The 20338-nt window shown below is 56.7% G+C and overlaps 1 protein-coding gene across 2 annotated transcripts in view; it reads right to left on the bottom strand.

Moving 5' to 3' along the window:
- The window catches only part of SEPTIN9 (septin 9), a 175324-nt gene that overhangs the window by 118014 nt on the left and 36972 nt on the right, over nt 1-20338 (bottom strand). Inside the window, exon 1 of one of the 2 annotated variants that reach the window (XM_023211695.1) lies at nt 8414-9048. The exons of the other annotated variant lie outside the window; for it this stretch is intronic. Coding sequence (XP_023067463.1) covers nt 8414-8468 — 55 coding nt within the window. The 5' untranslated portion in view covers nt 8469-9048. Of the gene's footprint in view, nt 1-8413; nt 9049-20338 lie in introns of those variants that run through there. 2 annotated transcript variants of the gene reach the window in all.

The raw sequence follows: 20338 nt of genomic DNA, 5'->3' as shown, positions 1-20338 counted from the left end.
AAGTGGACCCCAAGGAATACCCCTCACCGTGCAGTCCGCACCAGGGATTCCAGCCCTTCATTTTAAACCAAAGGAAAACACCAGGCCAGGTGCAGTGGCTCATGCCTGTAATCCCAGCACTTTGGGAGGCCGAGGCGGGCGGATCACAAGGTCAGGAGATCGAGACCAGGGTGAAACCCTGTCTCTACTAAAAATACAAAAAATTAGCTGGGCGTGGGGGCGGACGCCTGTAGTCCCAGCTACTCAGGAGGCTGAGGCAGGAGAATGGCGTGAACCCGGGAGGCGGAGCTTGCAGTGAGCCGAGATCGCGCCACTGCGCTCCAGCCTGGGAGATAGCGAGACTCCGTCTCAAAAAAAAAAAAAAAAAAAAAAAAAAAAAGGAAAAAACCCCAACCCCAGCAAACATACAGAGCACTCCATTCCCTGACCTTTAATGGGGGGCAAGAGGCAGAGGACAGAGGAGAAGGCCGCCCCTCCAGGCCTGGTTTGGAGCCAGAAAGACTTGTATGCTCTTACTGTAGATAACATCGGTCTCTGGGGGACATAGGGCAGGGGCCTGGCCTGCCCCTCGCAGGGAAACTGCCCACCCACGTGGAAAGCAGGGCCAAGGGTCCCTGCTTGGAATCAGCTTCCTGCACGTGGGGTGGGGGGTGGGGACAGAAGGAGATCTTCCCTGGACTGCATGGAAATCCACCAGACTGCTGGCTGCTGACAGAGCAGGAGCAGAACCATCTCCGTCTTCCAGGGCCCTGCCTGGGGGAGGGGAGAGCTAGGTGGCTCTGTCCAGGCCACACTCCCCATGCCCAGGACTGCTCTCTTCCCACCGAGAAGAAAGATGAGACAGGTCCATCCTCAACCTCCTGGAGACAGGAAGGGGGTCTGTCTGTGGCCCAGGTGGCTCCCTCCCTCATGCCCAAGGGGTCCCACAAGGAGGTGCTAGGACCCCCAGGCCTTGCCCCAGGGAACTGCTGCCTACACAGTCCGCAGGTACAGCCAGCCAGGAACGCCCTTCACGCCACTGGCTATGGGTTGGAGGCTGCGAAACCAGGCACAGAATCAGAAAAGACCTGCCACAGGCTGCAAAGGGTTCCAGAGAGCTCCTACCCCTCAGAGGGGCAGAGCTGTGGAAGGGGTGAGAAGGAAAAGCCAGCTCCTGGGAACTGCCCATTCAGAGTCTACCTAATACCTAGGTGGCACGAGATAATGCCCTACTCCCCACCCCACCCTTCCACCATCACCCAAGACCTGAGCCCCTGGGAGCACCCCTTGAAGACAGGGGGATGTGGGGTAACTGCCCCCCAACTTTACACCCGGAGGCTAACCTACACTCAGAAGACCCCTCCGAGGCTGTGGCCAGAGTTTGGGGCAGGGAAGGGGAAGCAGGTGGATGGCAAGGCCAAGGAGACTCCCAGGAAAGCCACTCCAAGTGTCTGCAAGGCTTCATCGCCCACATCTAAGGCACGGGCTCCTGGCTTTGAGGACACAGGAAATTCGATGCCATGTGGGGAGGAGGGCACTGCAATGTGTTTAAGGCCAGGCCCCTTGATTTTCCAGATATTGGACAAATGATGGTTTCCCCAGTTGGCCCAGAGATGCCAGGGGAGACGGAACGCCAAAGCCTGTAGGGGGAGATTCAGAAATTTCAGAGAAAGAAGATGGACAAGGAAAAACAAAAAAATACAAGAAGCCAAGTAGACTCTGAGCCCTGCATTCCCGGCCTCCCCCACGGCCACAGGCAATCCGTGGAGACCCAGCTACAGGAGCAGTGGGGGCGGGCATGGGGCGGGGGGGGGTCCTGCTGTTCATGCTCCCAGCTGACATCGAGGTCATCTTCTTGTCCCTCTGTCTAAGTTTCTGGGCATTGGCAGGACTTTTAGAAACGACAACAAACTTGAAGTCTCTAGAACGTCTGCTGGCCCAGTCTAAACGGAGCCTTGGGGCTCTGCAGACCAAATTAAACAGCCTGAGCCCAGAAATGCCCCCAGGCGCCTGGGGGTGTCTAGGGGCCAACTGGTGGGTCTGTTTGGCTGGCGAGATGACAAATCCTCCCACTTCTGTGACTGTGTTCCAGAGAGTTCCGGACCCTTTGGTCGCATAAGCAACTCAGAGCCTCCAAATTTGGGAAAAACCAAGAGGGCTTTGGAAAGAAAGCCAGTGTTTGACCATTTTTCCTCAGTGGCTTTGTCAAGGGAGAGCACAGGAACTTGGTTTTTGGCTGGGTTTCTGGGACGAATCAAAAAAAAAAAACAAAAAAAAAAGCAGGGGGAGGAGAGGGTGGCGGAATTGCCTGGGGCTCCAGCCTAGGCTATACACCAAGGAGACTTCAGAGGAACAGGCCAGCCCCATCCCCAGCATGGTGAGGGAGGGGCATTTGGCTGGCTGGCAAAGGGAAGAGATGGCAATAGTGAGGCCCTGAACCCGGTGGCTAAGCCTCATCCCTGAATGTGACCTCCCCTGATGCCTGGGCATGCAAGAAATGGGAGGTGGAGCAAAGAGGAGGAGACCCTAGCTCTGCTCTCCTGGCACCAGGATATCAGGGGACAGCTACCTCTCTCCCAAGAGGCAGGCAGAGGCCACAAGTCGCCAGGCTGAGAAGTCCCTGTGACTCCTACAGACAAGTGCACAATCCGCATATCTGCATTTCCCTGGGTGATGCCCGTCGTGTGTGGCCACCAAGTACACTCTCCACCACCAAGACAGCCGAAGAGACCAGGTGGCCACTGTGTACCAGGCACTGTGGAGACTGCCTGATACTGACCCCTGGGGACTCAGGCCCTGGTAGGTTTGTTTTTCCAGGCACCCAGTCCCCCCTCCACCTGCTGACACCCCGGGCCCAGTGTGGGGGTGTAGGGGTGCTCAGTGGATGGGTCCACAGGCTGGGCGAGCAGCACGCAGCCTTGGCCCGTCAGCCCTTGGTCTCACCACTGGACAAAATGCGACTGTTCCAGCTGCCAGCCCAGCTCTGCACCACACTCACCTGGGCCCTTGCAGAGGCCTGCTGGATGAGAATGTTCAGAGCAGCGGACACCACTCCCTGCGACACACACCCTGCCACAACCAATTTTCAGGGGAAGGCCAGGCTGCAGAGCCGAAAGCAGGCTGCCAGCACCCCCACTGTCCTCACGCTCCAGTCATCCAGCAAGTGCTCACCTCACTGTCAGCGCTTGGCCCTGCAGATGGGCATATGGTCCACCCATCTGTGACACTCCGGGGTGGGGGTGGCGGTAGAGGGTGACAGGGAAGACCAGGACAACCTCCCAGTAAGAGGAACCTGCAGCCGACATGACTCCAGCCTCCAGAGTGTCAGCCAGGCAGGAAAAGAGGGGTCCCATGGCTGCACTGGGCTCAGAGGGACCCCCAGGCGGGCCCTACGGGCACTGGTGTCTGCCGTGCTTTCCATAATTAGTGGTGAACGCGCTGTCCAGCCTCATTCACACAGTGGCATCACACAGGCTCTTGCCTGAGACCTCCCATCCCCAGACCCGTATGTTTAAGCATCCAAACCTACCTGTCCTTTGCAAATGCCTCCTTTTCCCACCCAGATGCGACACCAGCAGCGACACCCACCACACCTCTAGGTGGCAGGCCCCGTGCTCAGCACCATGGGCTGCATCTCACTGAGTCCGCCAGCAACCCTCGAAGACAGCTGTTTCTAACCCCACTGTGCAGGCAGGGAAACGGGCAAAGAAACTGAAGAAACCTAAGCCACCCAGCTTTCCAACGGCAGAGTGAGGGCAGCCTGGGCATCCCTGCACTGTTGCACCCCTCACTCCTCCAAAGCACTGCCCCTCTGGATGCAAACTCTGTCCACTAGCCCCATTCAAAACCTTCCTGGACAGCCACAGCCTGCAGAAATCAATTCCAGCCTGCGGTCACCCAGTCACTGCAGGGGTGTCCTGGCGTTTACGTCCACCTGCCTCTTCCGGGACATCCAGCCCAGGTAACCCACAGCCCAGCTGCAAGGCTGATCACAGTGCCTCCGCTGCCTGGTGCTGTGTCCGTCCCCCTCTAAATGAACCAGCTTGCAGTCAGGACAGTGGGTCTGTCTGGCCCTGGCTCTGAACTCAAAGAGCATCAAATCAGCGCTGCCAGTGGCTGTGGGACCCGTGCAAGAGGCCTGCCCCCACTCCCCATGGCTCCTGCCTCCCACCACAAAAGCTCAAACTGCAGGGAGGCAGTATTCACAGGAGGCCTTGAGTCTTGGCTGAAAGGCAGGATTCATCACGCAAGAGGCCTACGGGCATTAATGATGGACCGGTCTGCACCTATTACCAAGCAACGGGGCCTTTCTCTAGGGAGGAAAGAGGCACCTGAATCCAGCCAGGGCCAGCTCCCACGTCCCGGAGGTGTCGGGACTCTCGAGCAAGAAGGCACGTTCACATGGCCCTTCCCACCCAGAAGCCCGTCCCACAGCCTGCTCTGCCTCCCGGACACAGCTCTGGGGGTCCTCCTTGGGCGACAGTGGGGGCTCGGGAGAAGCTCAGATGCCACACAGCTCTGGGATCTCAGCACGTGGGTCCTGGGCCAGATTGTTTCAACAAACATCAAGGACTTTTGGATTTTTTCTCAGTGTGCAAATCTGGTTACAGCAAACACCGCTGAGCAATGCAGGCCAACAGCTGGCACTTGGAAAGGCTTTTGTTACACAAAGACCCGAGCTGTAATCGTGTTTGCGATAACAGACTTGGCCTGAATTCACGCAAGTACATGCCGTCCGCCAGCCCCGTGCCTCCACCAACCAGAAGGGAGAAAGAAGAAAGGGTCATCCCTCTTGTCACCCTATTACGGGCAGTGGCGGGTGCTGCAGTCGTCTGGAGGCCCATTTGTACAGTGGAAAAGTGGAAAATAAGACTCTAAAATTCTCATCGGCAAAATACAAAACATTCTCCTTGCTGCTACGTAGGGGGCCTTCACAGAGCCCTAAGACCTTGAAGTCCGGAGACCTGTCTGGAAGCGGGAGCGAAGGCGGGATGCGGGAAGTTGGAAGACACTGATCCCCTCTCCGTTCCTGGGAACGCTGAGCCTGAAGGACGCGGCTAGGACAGCAGAAGGACTGAATCCCCACGCAACTCATCGGCGATGGAGCATAACGCCATGGTGCCCTCTGTCCCCAAGACGGGAGGGATGGGGAAGGCCCTGGGCGAAGGGGACAGGCAGGGAAGGAAAAGGTGAAGAGAAAGGTGCTCCCCAGGAAGGGGGTAGATGTGCCCAGGACATGGGACATTGGCAGAATTTTAACTCCCAGCACACACACAGGCCCACGGACAGCTTCCCGTCTACCTGCTCCTTGGGGGTGTGCTGTGCCAGCCTGGGCACCTACCCCTTTCCCCATGCCAGGTCACTTGCCCTCTACCCTGCATACTGCCACGAGTTCTAAACCTCCCAGAACACCCTGATCAGCGCCCTGTGGCCTCCATTACAGGATTCCAGGCCTAGACGTCTGCTCAATTGGAAAACTGCTCCCAGAGATGCCATGGCTCAGAGCTCGTATTGCTTTGGGGCCCCTGGAGTCTCCGCCCCTCAGCAACCCACATGGTGACAGGCACCCACATCCGCTGGCCTCAGGAACCGTGGGGCCACCATCCCAGTGCTGCGAGGAGCTGGCAGTTTCCTCCCCACCCTTTCAGCCTACCTTGCAGGAACCAAGACACCAGGTGAGCCGCCCCAGAAAGAGACCTGTGCTCCTGCCGCACTGCTCCTGCGCCCGTTCCCGGCTACTCCAGATGCTTCCCGTGGACCAGCTGCACTCCCAGCGGGCATGCCTGGCCCTCCGCAGCCTGGCCCATCTGATCTTCACAGGCAGGCCCCTCCTTATGCCCCAGCCCCCTCTCCAGCCAGCTCATTCCGGCCTCCCCCACTGCTGCCAGCTGCTGCTGGCCAGAAGGCTCTCCTTCCTCTCGCAACCCAATTCCTACTCTCCCTCAAGGTCCGCCTCCTCCATACTGACTTCTCCGCTGCTAGCTAGTGGCGACCTTTCTCCACCCTGATTTGGAAGCTGCCTCTTTGTATCACCCCTGGCTGGGCTGAATCATACTCTCTCCTCCACCTCCAATCATCCCTTCCCCATGTCTGTCTGTCCACCCAAGGTTGTCCATCTCCTGTATACACACCCCCACCCCCCAACTATACTCCACGTTCCTTGGGCACCAGGGAGGGCCAACTTTCCACACCCCAGGTCAGCCCCCATGCACACGCACACTCATGCACACACACACTCTCACACCCATCCACTTGGGCCACCTGATGGCTCTAAAACCAGAATTCCCAGCAAAACCATTCAGGGTACACAAGGGGGAGACTGACACACACAAGGAACCAGCAGATCGAGGCCCCACCCCCAGAGACTGAGAAACCTTCCCCCAGAGCCAAAGGATTGTCAACTGTTGCACCAGGATGGTCTCAATGAGCCCATTGTCTTGGACTAAATTACAGGGTCACGAAACTGGCTTGGGAGGCAGCCGCAGAAGCAGCACCAAATGGGGGTGCATGGGGGCGAGGGTGGAGTTACACCCAGAGACTCGAGGCAGAGGCACTAACAACTTTCGTGGTGCAAATGGTGACAGCTGTACAACCAACACAACCCCAAACCCTGGCCTCCCCTCCTGCCACAGGGCTCCCATTGAGACCCGAGAGTTCTTCCCCAGAAATCCCACCAGGGACCCAACACTTCCGGTTAGGAACTGAGAGCAGAGACCTCGATCCCGCAGGTAGGAGGAGAGGCCGGCAGAACACAGGGCCTCTCTCCATAAGGGCTTACTGGAAAGTGGTCAGACCGGCTAAGTCGTGCCACTTGGACATTTGGGACAAGGGAGGCCCCTGCAGGAGCGGTCGCAGGGAAGAGTTGCAAAGAGGCAGGGGCAGGGAGGCCACATTTACTCGGGGCCTGCAGGAGGCTCAACGGAACACAGTGGACCTAGGCAGACCCTGGTATAAGCATGTGCCCAAAGATGTCCAGATAAGGGGGTGTGGCGGTGGAATGGAGGCGGGAATAGCAAACCCTCCCAGCTCTGCAGACCCAGACCTCCCCTCCCTCTGGGAAGCATGGATGCAAAGGGCTAGAGCCTGAAAAAGTGCTTCCACCACTAAGCTGACAAACACTCTGCACAGCGCAAGCGGCCACTGGATCACAACCCCCTCCCGTCCCTCCCTGCCCCACACCCTCCTCAGGCCCAGCCCTGAAGAACAGCCACTGGCACTCTGCTTGGCATCCAGCCAAGCTTCTGGTCCCCCCAGGAGGCCCCGCCTCCCCCACCCAGATGGGGCTGACCCCAGGTGGGCCGTGGGGGCAGCTCGGCTCAGGACACCCAGATGCCAGCCCTGGTTCTGGCCATGGAGCGGGGAGGACCTCAGGCTGGTCACGTCCCAGCTTGGCCTGACACCTGGACAGTTGCTCATTTCAACACAGACTTTCCCCCTCCCGGTCCACCAGAGGGCTCTGCCCAAGTCGGCCTAGGAGCCCCTCAGAGGGGCGGGGGCTCCAGGTCCCGGCAGAAGCAGGCCCGCCCCTCAGAAGCCCTGCCCCAGAGCGCTGGAGACCATTGTGTGAGCTTCCCCTCCGCCTGCCGTATTTACTCCCGCGGACGCAGGACGCAGAGCCCCAGCACCGGGAGTCACGAGGACGCAGGAAAGCGCACGCACTCACAGGCTCAGGGACGCGAACGCCAGACCCGGGCTTGGACAGAGCAGCCCCGCTAGTCCCAACACACTTAGTAAACCCCGAAGACAGGAGAGAGCCAAAATGCTCTCTCTGCCCACACGCAGGCCCCTTCTGCCCCCCACAGCCTGATTCTGGGAGGCGGATGAGGATGTCCCCCAGGCCTGGAAGGGGGCCACGGGACATCCCACACTGGACCCTGCCATGGCCTGGACTGTGTCCGTTCGGTGCTCCCGGCCCACGGGCTGCACGACTTGGCGGCCCCAAAACTGGCGTGGGGGAGGGGAGGGCTGTCCACCCGAGCAGGACGCGGCTGTCCACTCGGTCGGAGGTGAGGAACGACCTCCCTATCCTGTTGCCGGGTCCAAGCGGGGCCCGAGAGCCGCTGGGGAGAGTCGAAGGGAGGGGGCCGATGGATTTCCCAGAGTGAAACTGTGCGCCCTGGAGAGTTCTGAGGCAGCCTCGCGAGCCCTCGAGGAGGTTGCTGTCGCTCGGCAAACACAAACAACAATAAAAGGAAGGAAACCGAGGCGGCAGTGCGCAGAACGAGCGCAGGGTCCTGTGAGGGCGCACGGGGTCCCCGCGGGTCCCCCACGTAGGCGACGCGGGTATAGGGCCGGCGGCGCGCGGCGCTCTCGACAGGAGGGCGCCTGGACTGGGGGTCCCGCCTGCCCTGGGCGCACCTCCGTCCCGCGCCAGGCCCACCCGTAGGGTCATCTCCAGCACTCCCGCGGCCGCAGCAGCCAGCCCAGCACCCACCTTCGAAGTCCGAAATGATCCCGTCCAGCTGTGCGTTGACTGCAGGGTCTGACATGGTGGCTGGTGGGCAGCGGGTCGCGCGGAGGGCAGCTGCGAGGAAGCGCCCCCGGCGGGGCCCGGGCCCTGCGCGCTGGCTGGGGCGCCGCGCCCGCGCTCCTGCAGTGCAGAGCTCGCTGCCGGAGGAGCCCCTCGGCCCCCAGGCTCAGCTGAATGAATGGGGGAGGAAGGCGGGCGCCGGCCCCTCCCCGCGCTCTGCGCCCCCGCCCCGCCCCCGCCTCCCGGGCGGATCAGGTTCCCGCACCCGCGCCGGCCTCCCAGTCTCGCACTGGCTGCTCCGCCTGCCTGTCAAGGCCGGGCCTGGGGGGGCTGGGGCCCGAGCAGCCGCTGGGGGACAGTCCTGGGCACACGACCGGAGCGCCCCCCTTCTCCCCGCCTGGCCCGCGCCCAGGGGACGGCGAGAGACGCGGCCTCGGCCCCTCCCCCCAGGCGCCCCGCTGCGGCCAGATGTGGGCGGATGTGGAGGCCGGGCCATGGCGAGGGGGGCGGGCGCCCAGAGGGGAAGAGATTCCTCCCCTTCCCCGGGCGCAGGGTCCTTCTGCAGGAGGCTGTATTTGGGCAGCCAAACAAAGTTCGCTGTCACCGCCGCCGCCGCCGCCGCGCTCTGCGCCTGCAAGGGTTAAGCGGCGGCGCACGCACGCGGCTGGCAGGCAGGATCCCGGCCTGTGGGCTCAAGAGCCGAGGGGCGCAGGGCGAACACGCGAGTCCCATGGCACCAGCGAGAGGCCACCAACTCCCACCCACCGAGGGCACCCCTGCAGCTAACACCCCCACCACGACCACCAGCCCGGGGCCACTGCTGCACCCTCGTAGGTGGGCCCTGGAGAAGGCACTGTCCGGGAGAAGGGGCACAGGGCGGGGATGGAACACGGCTGTCAGAGAAGCCAGGGACAGGCGCCGCCTCCCTCCACAATAAGGGCCTCCTGAGAGCAGGAAGTAGACCTAGTCAGGAGCAGAGGTTTCCGAAGGTGTGAAGGAAGGAGCTAGGCAGTGAGTGAGCAGAAAGGGAACTGCCCCAGGGGCTTCTCCCTCCCGTCTGGGCCCTAACCTGAAGCCTAGCCTTCCGTCCAGGCCAGCGTCTCTACCATTAAACTGTATTACCCACAAGGCAGGCAGGGCCGAGGGGCTGGGGTAGACCTGGGGACCTGGGTTAGACACAGAACTTGAGAAGCAACAGGCTCTCATCCTCAAGAAGAGCCCTCCAGGTGTGTCACCCACAACAGAGAGAGGCGCTTCTTCCACTCGCCTTAGAAAGCCAGAAACCCTCTTCTGCATGCTCTTCCTGCCACCCCGTACCTTAGTACCTTGGACCCTCGGCCTCTGCCCAGAGTCAGGGGCCATGTGAGAATTCACAGCAGGGAACAACACCCCCACCCCGGCAGCAGCAGGCCGCAAACGCTACAAGTGCACTCCAGTTCCTTGAGTGTGTGGCCCCGGAGTGCCTGAGAGCTCATCCTGGGTCTAGGGTCGCTCGCTGCCCGCTTGCACCTCCCCACCCACTCTGAAATATCCCAAATGTGCAGGAGTGCTGAGACTCCCCAGCCATTCGGGAGAGGTGGGGCGCGGGGAGGTCTCTTGCGGAAAATGTTCTAGGTTTGGGTGGCTTTTTAAGTAGATGAAATCAAGTCCTTCCTTTTTAAGAAAAGCAGTCACTCCCTCCCTCATGCTTTGGATATTTTGAACTATTTTCAACCAAGTGAGTTTGTGGACATGGGAACTGCAAAACCACAGACATTTCAGATGCGTGCACACCCTCGTCTGCCTGGGAGCCCGGGTTTCAGAAATGGAGCCCTTGCTGCCATTAATAGCACCCCGTATCTTCCATGCCAGGCCAGGGTATTTCTTGTCTGAACTCCGGCACCTGGGCCTATCGGATAGTCCAGCCCCTGCTGAACCACCTGTCCATGCCACATTTGGGGATTTGGGGGTCCAGTACCTAAGAAACTCAGTCCAACAACACAGCCCCTGGGAAGACGCCAGGTCCGGCACAACAGCCATCCTAAGCCACAGCATTATTCTCTAGTGTTTTTCTAAAAAGCACCTGGTGAGTGCAGACACACCCATGCAATTGTTCTCTCCCAGGGCTGGCATGGAGTTCCACCAGATTAGCACATGGTCAGCCAATTGTACATTCTCCGTCTCCATGCACAGTGCAGCAAACATATTTAGTTCCCTGGGGAGCCCCGCCAGGGTGCACGCCTCACCAAAATGGGAACCCAAGGGACAATGGCAGGAGGGCAGCCAGAAAGTGCCCGTGCCTGCGTGACTGTGCTCAGAGCCCACCAGCTCCAGCCCCAGCCGCTGCCCCTTCAATGTAATCACTCAGAGCCACATGACCAGGCCTAGAAACCTCCAGGTAAGAAGGTTCCCCGAGCTCTGTCAGGAAACCCAAATCGAGGCTTGGCCACACTCCCAGCCAGGAAGTTCACCCTCGTATCTAACCAACTGCTCTAATTGTACATCATTTATTTCCTCTTTTTTCCCTGTCCTCAGAGGAGATGGGAAACAGCTGGGCACCACCCTTCAAGTCATAATTACCTTTTCCAAATTCGAGGACAATCCAGTTGCTCCTTGGCCTTCTCTTTCTCAGCCTAAATCATCTTTCTCTAGCCCTTTAATCATATCCCGGGCTGTCCTTTGATCATAGCTAAGGGCTGGGTCCAGTCTGGGGCTCCAGGATTTTAATAAGGCCTGATTGCTACAGGGTAGTGAGGAGGCCCCCACCCCTCTTTCCTAGGGCCTCGGGGCCTAAACATACAGTCCCAGAAGGGGGACTGGGCAGAGAAGATGCACGTCGGCAGCAGAGAGGAAACTGAGCTGAAATTTGGCAAGAACAAAAGAACTATAAAGGCCTATGCATCCAGCAAGGTGCATTCTTCCAAGGTCACAAGAGAAGGCAAGACCAAACTGCAGCCCTGGCCAAAGGGACTGCCCGCGTCTTCAGTGCACAAGAAGACCTATAGTGGGCTGAATGATGATCCCCCCAAAGCAAAGATCTGCTCACCTGGAACCTCAAATGTGACCTGATTCTGTTTAAGGGTTTCTGCAGAAAGAATTTAGGCAAGGATCTCAAAATAAGATCATCCTGGATTAAGGTGGGCCGTAAATTCAATGCTGTGTCCTTCTAAGAGACAGAAAAGAAAGTACAGACGCAGAAAAAGGCCTTGTGAAGACAGAGGCAGAGACTGGAGTGATGCAGCCGCAGGCCAAGGAACACCTGGGGCCATCAGAAGCTGGAAGAGGCAAGGAAAGGTTTTCCCCCGGAGGCGTCAGAGGACGCTGGCCCTGCTCACACCTTGATTTCAGACTTCTGGCCTCCAGAACTGTGAGAGGTCACATTCCCGTTGCTATAAGCCACCCAGTTTTGACAGTTGTTACAGCGGCCAGGAGAAACTCATGCCTTAGTTCCCATCTGCATCATGCCTTGAGGTCAAAGCTTCATACAGCAAAGATGTCTAAGCAATCACAAACCTCCTGTGGGTAGCCCACCCGTCCGGCAAGTCACTGTCCCGAGGGAAGGGGGATGGGGACAGGCAAGAGAGCCATAGGAAGCCCCTGTGGGCCTTTCTGGAAACGGGAAGGAGCAGGTCTGGAGAGAAACCCCACAGGTCAGGCCCCGGAGAAATGAAGCTTACAAAGCGTGGGAACGGAGTGGGGAGGAAATCCACGAGGAAGCAGCGTTTGGCGCACACATCCATGTCTGTGACCCGCCTCCAGGCACGGCCTCCATGGAGAGGCTCCGCTGGCAGGGAAGCGATGAAGCAAAAGGGGCTCAGCGAGCGGAGGAAGGTGGGGGGCTCTCTCCCAGCGACACCAAGGCTCCAGACGGGACACCCCATTAGGTGGCAGGCTGTGTCCTCACAGACGGAGATTTCCCAAGGGCAGGGCCCAGACGGTCTTGTCTCTGTGTGGCCTGACACAAAGTAGGCCTCCCTGAGCTGCCGAGCCCTGGGTCCATCACTGGGAGGGCCTTCCACCACCCCTCAAGTTCCCACAGCCCCTCATCTTAGGAAACGGCACTACCATCCACCTAGTCGGTCAAGCCAAGTCTCTGGGCACCATTGTTGACTCCTCTCTTTCCCTCACCCTCCGTATCCAAACCGTGCTGCGTTTCTACCCCAGTCCATCTGCAAATCAGTCTAAGCCTCCCTCCCCCAGGGCTGTGCCAGCTAACGGTCAACAACTGGCCACCTGGGACCTGCAAAAGCAACAACACTCGATTCCGATTTCCCGATTTGTAGCACTTGCCTATTCCTGTGGGGTGGTTTTTTTTTTTCCTTCCCCCACTTTTTTTTTTTTTTTTTTTTTTTTTTTTTTTTTTTTTTTTTTTTTTGATACTGAGTCTTGCTCTGTCACCAGCCAGCCTGGAGTGCAGTCGGGCAATCTCGGTTCACTGCAAACTCCGCCTCCCAGGTTCAAGTGATTCTCCTGCCTTAGCCTCCCAAGTAGCTGGGACAACAGGCACCTGCCACCACTCCTGGCTAATTTTTGTATTTTTGGTAGAGACAGGGATTCACCATGTTGGCCAGGCTGGGTTCGAACTCCTGACCTCAGGTGATCTGCCTGCCTTGGCCTCCCAAAGTGCTGGGATTACAGACATGAGCCATCGTGCCCAGCCGGCCAATTTCAAGTTATTCGTATGACATCATTGGAGGTGAGACTGGGAAGAGATATTTAGTTACCACCAATATAGTGCTTCCATCATACAAATACAGCCTCAACATAACTGCAACAGAACAGACAATAGTTAAATGTTGCAAAAAACCTAAGAGGTGATGAAAGGTGTGTATTTATTATCTTTTGTTTTAAATATAATCACTTATAAGTAATTTTTTAATTTTTTGCTTAATTTTTCCTTCATAACTTGTAATTTAATTCATATTATATAAATCTATCATTTTTCTAATAAAGCAATATATTTTTCTAATAGAGCAATGCATTTTTACTATGATAAAATATATGTAATATAAAATTTACCATTTTAGGCCAGCCATCATGGCTCACACCTGTAATCCCAGCACTTTGGAAGGCTGAGGTGGGAGGATCACCTGAGGTCAGGAGTTCGAGACCAGCCTGGCCAACATGGTAAAACCCTGTCTCTGCTAAAAATATAAAAATCAGCCAGGTGTGGTGGCAAACGCCTATAATCCCAGCTATCTGCGAGGCTGAGGCATGAGAATCGCTTGAACCCAGGAGGCAGAGGTTGCAGTGAGCCAAGATCACACCACTGCATTCCAACCTGGGTGACAGGACAAGACTCGTCTAAACAACAACAACAACAACAACAAAATATTTACCATTTTAACCATGTTTAAGTTTACATGTCCAGTGACATTAAGTACATTCACATTGTACACCCATCAACACCATCCACCTCTAAAACTTTCTCCAACTTCCCAAACTGAAACTGTGTCCCCATTAAACAGTAACTCCCCATCCTTCCTTCCCCTGGCTGCTGGCAACCACCATTCCAATTTCTCTATGAATTTGACTTATGTAAGTGAAATCATACAATATTTGCCCTTGTGAGACAGGTTTACTGAGCATGAGGTCTTCAAGTTTCATTATTCAAGGTTCACATGTAGTATGTGACAGAATTCCATTCTTTCTGAAGGCTGAATGATATTCCACTGTGTGTACACACACTTTGTACATCCATTGCTTCCACATTTGAGCAATTGAGAATAAAGCTGCTACAAACATGGGTGTGTAAATATTTGTTCAAGTCCTTGCTTTTATTTATTATTATTATTATTATTATTATTATTATTATTATTATTATTATTTTAGATGGTCTCACTCTGTCGCCCAGGCCGGAGTGCAGTGGAGTGATCTCGGCTCACTGCAACCTCCACCTCCTGGGTTGGAGCAATTCTCCTGCCTCAGCCTCCCTAGTAGCTGGGATTACAGGCACCAACTACCATGCCTGGCTAATTTTTGTTTTTTAGTAGAGATAGGGTTTCACAGTGTTGGCCAGGGTAGTCTTGAACTCCTGGCCTCAATTGATCCATCCTCCTCGGCCTCCCAAAGTGCTGGGATTACAGACGTGAGCCACCGCACCCAGCCGTCACTTTAGTCTCTCAGGGGACACTTTAGTCTCTCAGTGTCCCGTGAGACCCCTTGAGACAGTGGCTTTAGGGACTCCACACACACCTGTTCAATCCTGTGCAATGACAAAGTGCAGTTTCCTTTGCAGAATGGCAGAGTCGGGAGACTCCCGATGGGGCATGAACCCAAAGGGGCAGACGGGACGTTCAGAACACACATGGACTCTTCATGTGCGTTCTGCCAGCCACCAGGCAGACCTGCCCCAGCCTCGACGTGCCCAGGATCATGGACAGTGCATGGTTTCCACTAAGGCCAAGCCCCTGGAACCCCTTCTCCCTTTACATCACCTGTACTGGGAGCAGCTACCAGGCTGTGGACCACTAAGTCTCTTTCAGGCCACCTGAGTTTGAATTTCCCCATTCAGCCTGTGACCCGGTATGCGGCTACCACAACCCATCACACCCTCTGCCTGGCCGATTCAATGCAACCATAAGGTTTCACTCAAAGAAGCACATGACCAATCTGTTCCCCAGACTGCCCAGTGATCCCCCCAGCCTGCTTTGTGCAGAACATTTACAGCAAAACCTGACCACAGCGGCCTGAGCTCTTATCTCCAAGGCAGGGGACTTTTTAAACAAAGTATTAGTGTTCTAAATTCATGCTCTCCCAGGGAGGCTCCTGGCCTTCAGCACAGCAAACAGTCTGCTCCATGGCTCCCCGGTTCCCCACCCCCACCTCATCCAAGCTACCCACTCCAGCACTTGGGACTGAATCAGCTTGGAGTTCCCCAGCCCTGCTGCCTGCTGGCTCTGATGATATGACCAGGGACTGCAGCACTGCCTGGACCTCCTGTTGCTACATTTTACTGCAATAATATCCAACCTGATGGAACCCTGGGAGCAAGTGGTGGGGGTGGGGGGGGGTGGTGGTGGTCAGGGGCTGCACACACAGAGGACTGAAGGACTGAAGGACTGGGTGAGAATTATGACCCCTCCAAGATGATCCCTCACCATCAGAACCCTGGCTGTGCCTCCTGAACAGTGTTGGTTTATTTGTACATCCGGTGAGCTTTTCGATGAGCAAATTCAGATGCCTGGGAGTCCACCAGTGGCTCTGCTGAGGTATAACCCAGACATGATGGCTCATGCCTTCTTCCTGATCATTCTCTCTTCACACAGTCCCATGACCAGAGGGTTCCTCCTACTCCTGTTCCTACTCCAACCCCACAAGACAGTCTTGAAATGGCTAAAGTCTCCAACTTCCCAGCACCCGTCTGAGAATGGAGTATAGAAATGAGACGGGGACACAGTATCTCATGGACACCAGTGATGGAAAAAAACTCTCTGACCCTTCCGGCAGCTCTGCAAAGTCACACTAGGGGACAAGAAGGAGTGGCCAGCCTGGCACCGACCCAGCCTCAAAGCAGCCAGTGACTAAGGCACACAGCTGGTACGTCCTCACCCCCAGGGTGCCAGAAGGCTTGGCTAGAACATGTGCCAGCCAAGAGAAACAGGCTGTCCCTGGGGTCCTTGGTGTCCTGGCCTCCCTGCTGTTTTTCTCAAGGAGGCACCCTGCTCTGTGGGGTCTGAGGCTGGAGGCAACTTGCCACCGATGCAGTGCAGGGACGACGGCTGAGTCACCAGCCTGCCCTAGTTCCACGTCAGCAGGAACAACGGGGACTCAAGCAGAGAAGAAAGCATTTATTTTTAAAGTCACCACAGTGACTGAGGCGACATCGTCCCCAGGGAGCCCTCCTCCCTGCTGACCGTCTGTGGACCGTGGCTCCGTGTTCTAACAACGCCTCTGTCCATCCCATAAGACCCAGCAGATGGAAGGATAGAGGGTGGAGGTTGGGAGTGGCGGCCAGGCAACCCGGGAAGGGCCGGGAGCAGGAACATGCCCTCCCTCTTCTGCACCCGCTCAGAAGGCTCCACAGGGCCTGGTCTGCCATCCACAACCCCAGGGGATCCTCCCTTAATGCCTGCCCCATAAATGCCCATCCACCCTACACTTGAACACCTCCAGTTACAGGGAGCTCAGTACCTATCTATGCCACTCATTCTATCTTTAGCTGTTCAAAACAGAGAAAAGAGAGAGAAAGAAAAGATAGGAAAGACAGAGAAGTGGGGGGGAGAGGGGGAGAGAGAGAGAAGAAAGAGGAAAGAATAAGGAAGGAAAGAAAAAGGAAGGGAAGGAAAGGGAGGGAGGGAAGAAAGAGAGAAAGAGAGAGGAACAAACAAGCTGGGCTTCATGGAGTAGAGACTCAATAAGGGAGCAAAATACATCTGCAGTCAGGCTGTAGATGGATTTCTACAGGAGCGCATATCCACTCTACTGTTTCTGGAACAGAAAAGTAGAAAGAAGACGTAGCGGTGTGGGTGAGTGGCAGCTCTTTCTGGGGGCCTGGAATTTGGGGCATCAGCCCCCTTGGTTTTGAGAAGGAGACTAAGATCACCAATATCCACAGTGGAGACCGAACCCCATAAGGGCTGGGGACATCATCTCTTCTGTGTCTCCAGCAAAGACCCGATGCTCTATGGGAGCCTGTGGAAGAAGGAACAAAACTGGCTCTGGGGCCCTTTAGAGAACGGGTTTTCCATCCAGTGGCGGCTGTGAATAAATTTCTGGAGCCAGCCTCAGCGGCCTGGGCCTGCACAGCTGAGACTGTCCCTGGAGGCTGAGTGGAAGCGGGGAGCCTCCAGGCACAGCGGGGCTCTGCTCCCTACCTCAACCAGCAGCCCCAGGACTTCTGGGTGCTCCAGAGCTTTCTCCAGAGGGCAAATCCAGAGTATGAGGGAGGAGGGAGATGCTCGGGATCGGGAGGCCCTGCCCGTCTCTGCCCCCGGCCTCACTGACCTGAACAAGGAGGTCATGGGTGTTCAGGGGTAGAACTGTGGGCTGGCAAGCCCCCAGCCCTGGCCTCTCCCTGCCCCCCTCTCCTCACTGCCACTGACCATCTCTGGCTACATGTTGACACCTCCACGGGATGATGGAGAAGAGAGAGGAGGAACCTCTCTGCCCTGCCCAGCGCACTCAAAAGAGGCTCCAGTGCAAAGGCACCGACGTTCACAGCCAAATGTGTGTGGCGGCTCCCCAGGGATGGGATGCTTCCACTCCGTTCCAGTCTGCCAGAAATTGACAGAAGGTTTTGTGTCACCAAATGTATCCCATTAACAAATTACCCTAACACTTAGGAAAAAATAAAATAAAAATGCATGCACCCCATGCCCTGCAGAGCCCCCATGCCACACCCCTCTCCGCACCTGAGCTCGCACTCTTGGCCTGCCGCCTTGGGAACAGAACGCTCTGCGTGGGAGGCAGACAGGAAGCGCGGGGCGCGCTGGCTGGGCCCCTCCAGACAATCTGGTATTGCTTTCCCCGGATAATGAAATCTTCCCCACCCTGAGTGTCGCTGGAAGCCAGCCGGCAGCCGGATCAACCTAAATGAACCTGAACCGTTTGTCCCTCCTGTGAAGTGACCTCGGGGACGTAATGGGTTTGCTATTAACACAGTCCCCCTCGCACTCCATCCCCCCCCTCACTTTTCTCCCTCTGCATGAGTCACTGGCCATGATGACTCGGCCCAGCCAAGGGACCTGGCCAGCTCTGGTCAGGCTATGCGAGGGACAGACCAGCACAAAGGAGCAAGGCTGCCGGGCCCAGGCCAGAGGCTGGGGGTCACACGGACCCCCTGTAGTGTCTGTAACTGGGGACTCTTAAGGTTGCTCCTTGGTTCTGGGGACCTATCCACTTGGGGACAGTCTTAAGGGAGACTCTTTAAAACAGGGAGCCAAAAGGGTGAACTAATACAGAAACACGGAGGGCCAGGGAGAACCTGAAGACAGGCTCAGCTGGGCACGGTGGCTCACGCCTGTAATCCCAGCACTTTGGGAGGCCAAGGTGGGTGGATCACCTGATGTCAGGAGTTCGAGACCAGCCTGGCCAACATGGTGAAACACCATCTCTACTAAAAATACAAAAATCAGCCAGGCGTGGTGGCGGGTACCTGTAATCCCAGCTACTCAGGAGGCTGAGGCAGGAGGACTGCTTGAACGCAGGAGGCGGAGCTGGTAGTGAGCCAAGATTACACCACCGCACTCCAGCCTGGGCAACAGCGTGATACTCTATCTCAAAACAAACAAACAAAAGACAAGCCCAAGGCCTGGAGAGCCAGACGCCACCTTCCCACCTCTTGGTGGCCCACTTTGAGATTGTATCACGTCAGAGAAAGTTGTGGGAGTGTTTGTCTGTAATTCATAAGCAACACCGTTTCCATCTCCCACCAGCTCCTGGCTCTAGCAGGCCCCTGACTCGTGCCTTCCCCAGGGTCTTGGGTCCCCCCAAGCTGGACTCCAGGCTGTTGGTGGGATGACCATGTGACCTGTCACTTCCCTGCTCACCGTCCTGGGCAGCTTCCGTCACCTGGTGCAGACAGAGTGAGAGCTTAGCAAGGCCGGGGCCGCCGATCTCCTGCCGGCCACATCTGCCTCCTCTCACTCCGCTTCTCTCCGCCTTGGTCATGCCCAGGGCTCACAGTTCCCCACAAGCCAGGTGCCAGACCTCTGTGCCTGCCCTATCCTGTTCCCTCTGCCTGGCGGGCCCTTCCCACCCTCCCTGGCCTGGCTCAGGCCCCATCTGTCTTCAGGTCTCAGCTCAGAGGCTGCTTCTTCTAGGAAGCCTTCCTGGGATTGCCAGATGAAGGGATTCTCTCTGGACCCTTCTTCTATTTTCACAGCCTCAGGGGCAGCCTCTAATGTGGGTCTTACTGAGTTCGTGTGGCATCTAGGAGAGCCACAAGTGTGTGATGAACGTGTTGAAGGGAAGCCTTTTTAAAAGTTGAAGGAGCCCTGTGGACACACAGCAGCATCAGCTCAGACTGCGAAGGCACAGTCTTCAGCCCCGTCCGCCCCGGCCTTCCTCTTGAGGAGGTGGGAGCCAGTCAGCTGGGATCAGGAGGTGGGCTTCATGGAGCAGAGACTCAATAAGGGGGCAAAATAAATTGGAGAATTCTCTTGCCGCAAGGAACCTAGACAAGGAGCACCCAGTCAGAGGAGGAAGGAAGAGACCAGCAACAGACCTCCCTTGCCCCAGCAGTCCTGCAAGCCAGATGGGCCAACTTCTCAGCACAGCTGTTCTCCAGTACAGAGAAATTTCTCACCTTCAGCAACAGGGTAGGAACATTCCTAGACGGGGCCACGGCTACTCTGGTCACAGGGACCACGGAATCTGAGTCTCTGTGGCTTGTGCCAGCCATGCAACCACAGATCTGGAGCACATATCTGGAGTTGCAGAGCCCAAAGGGCACGGCAGGGCAGGGAATCTGCCTGATTGGTGAAAGCCACCCCTGGAGCACAGGCCTGCGCCCATATCCAGGTGGAGCCTCCGATAGGGGGCATCGATTTCAAGGAGGTGAATGTGGACATTCAAGGCCAGTGAACGGCCAGGTGTCAACACATCGACAGGCCCTTGGCCCCTCCCCCAACACTGTGGGGAGGACACCAACAGGGTCTACGTGGTGCATATGGTCTCCAGAGCCAGCAAGGTGTGCAAGGCCCAGCAACTGAGAAAACTGACCACTCTATTATGAATAAGCCAGAACATTTATCCAGGAAAAAAAAAAACAGCTTTGTCCAATTGGGGACCTAAAATCTCAGGATATATGTCCCCTTCCTGTAGAACCACATCACTTTCCCAATGCCCACCCTCACTCCCACCTGCCTACCAAGCTTCAGGTATCCAGAACACAGCATGACAAGCAAGCACTGTGATTCCCACAGGTTTTCCCAACCTACCCCAGGCGTCACTACATCTTTAGTTCTG

The sequence above is a fragment of the Piliocolobus tephrosceles genome, chromosome 16 (assembly GCF_002776525.5).
Source record: "Piliocolobus tephrosceles isolate RC106 chromosome 16, ASM277652v3, whole genome shotgun sequence".
NCBI classification, from domain to species: Eukaryota; Metazoa; Chordata; class Mammalia; order Primates; family Cercopithecidae; genus Piliocolobus; species Piliocolobus tephrosceles.
Note: the sequence above shows the minus strand (reverse complement) of the source record. Positions and strands in the feature narration are given on the sequence as shown.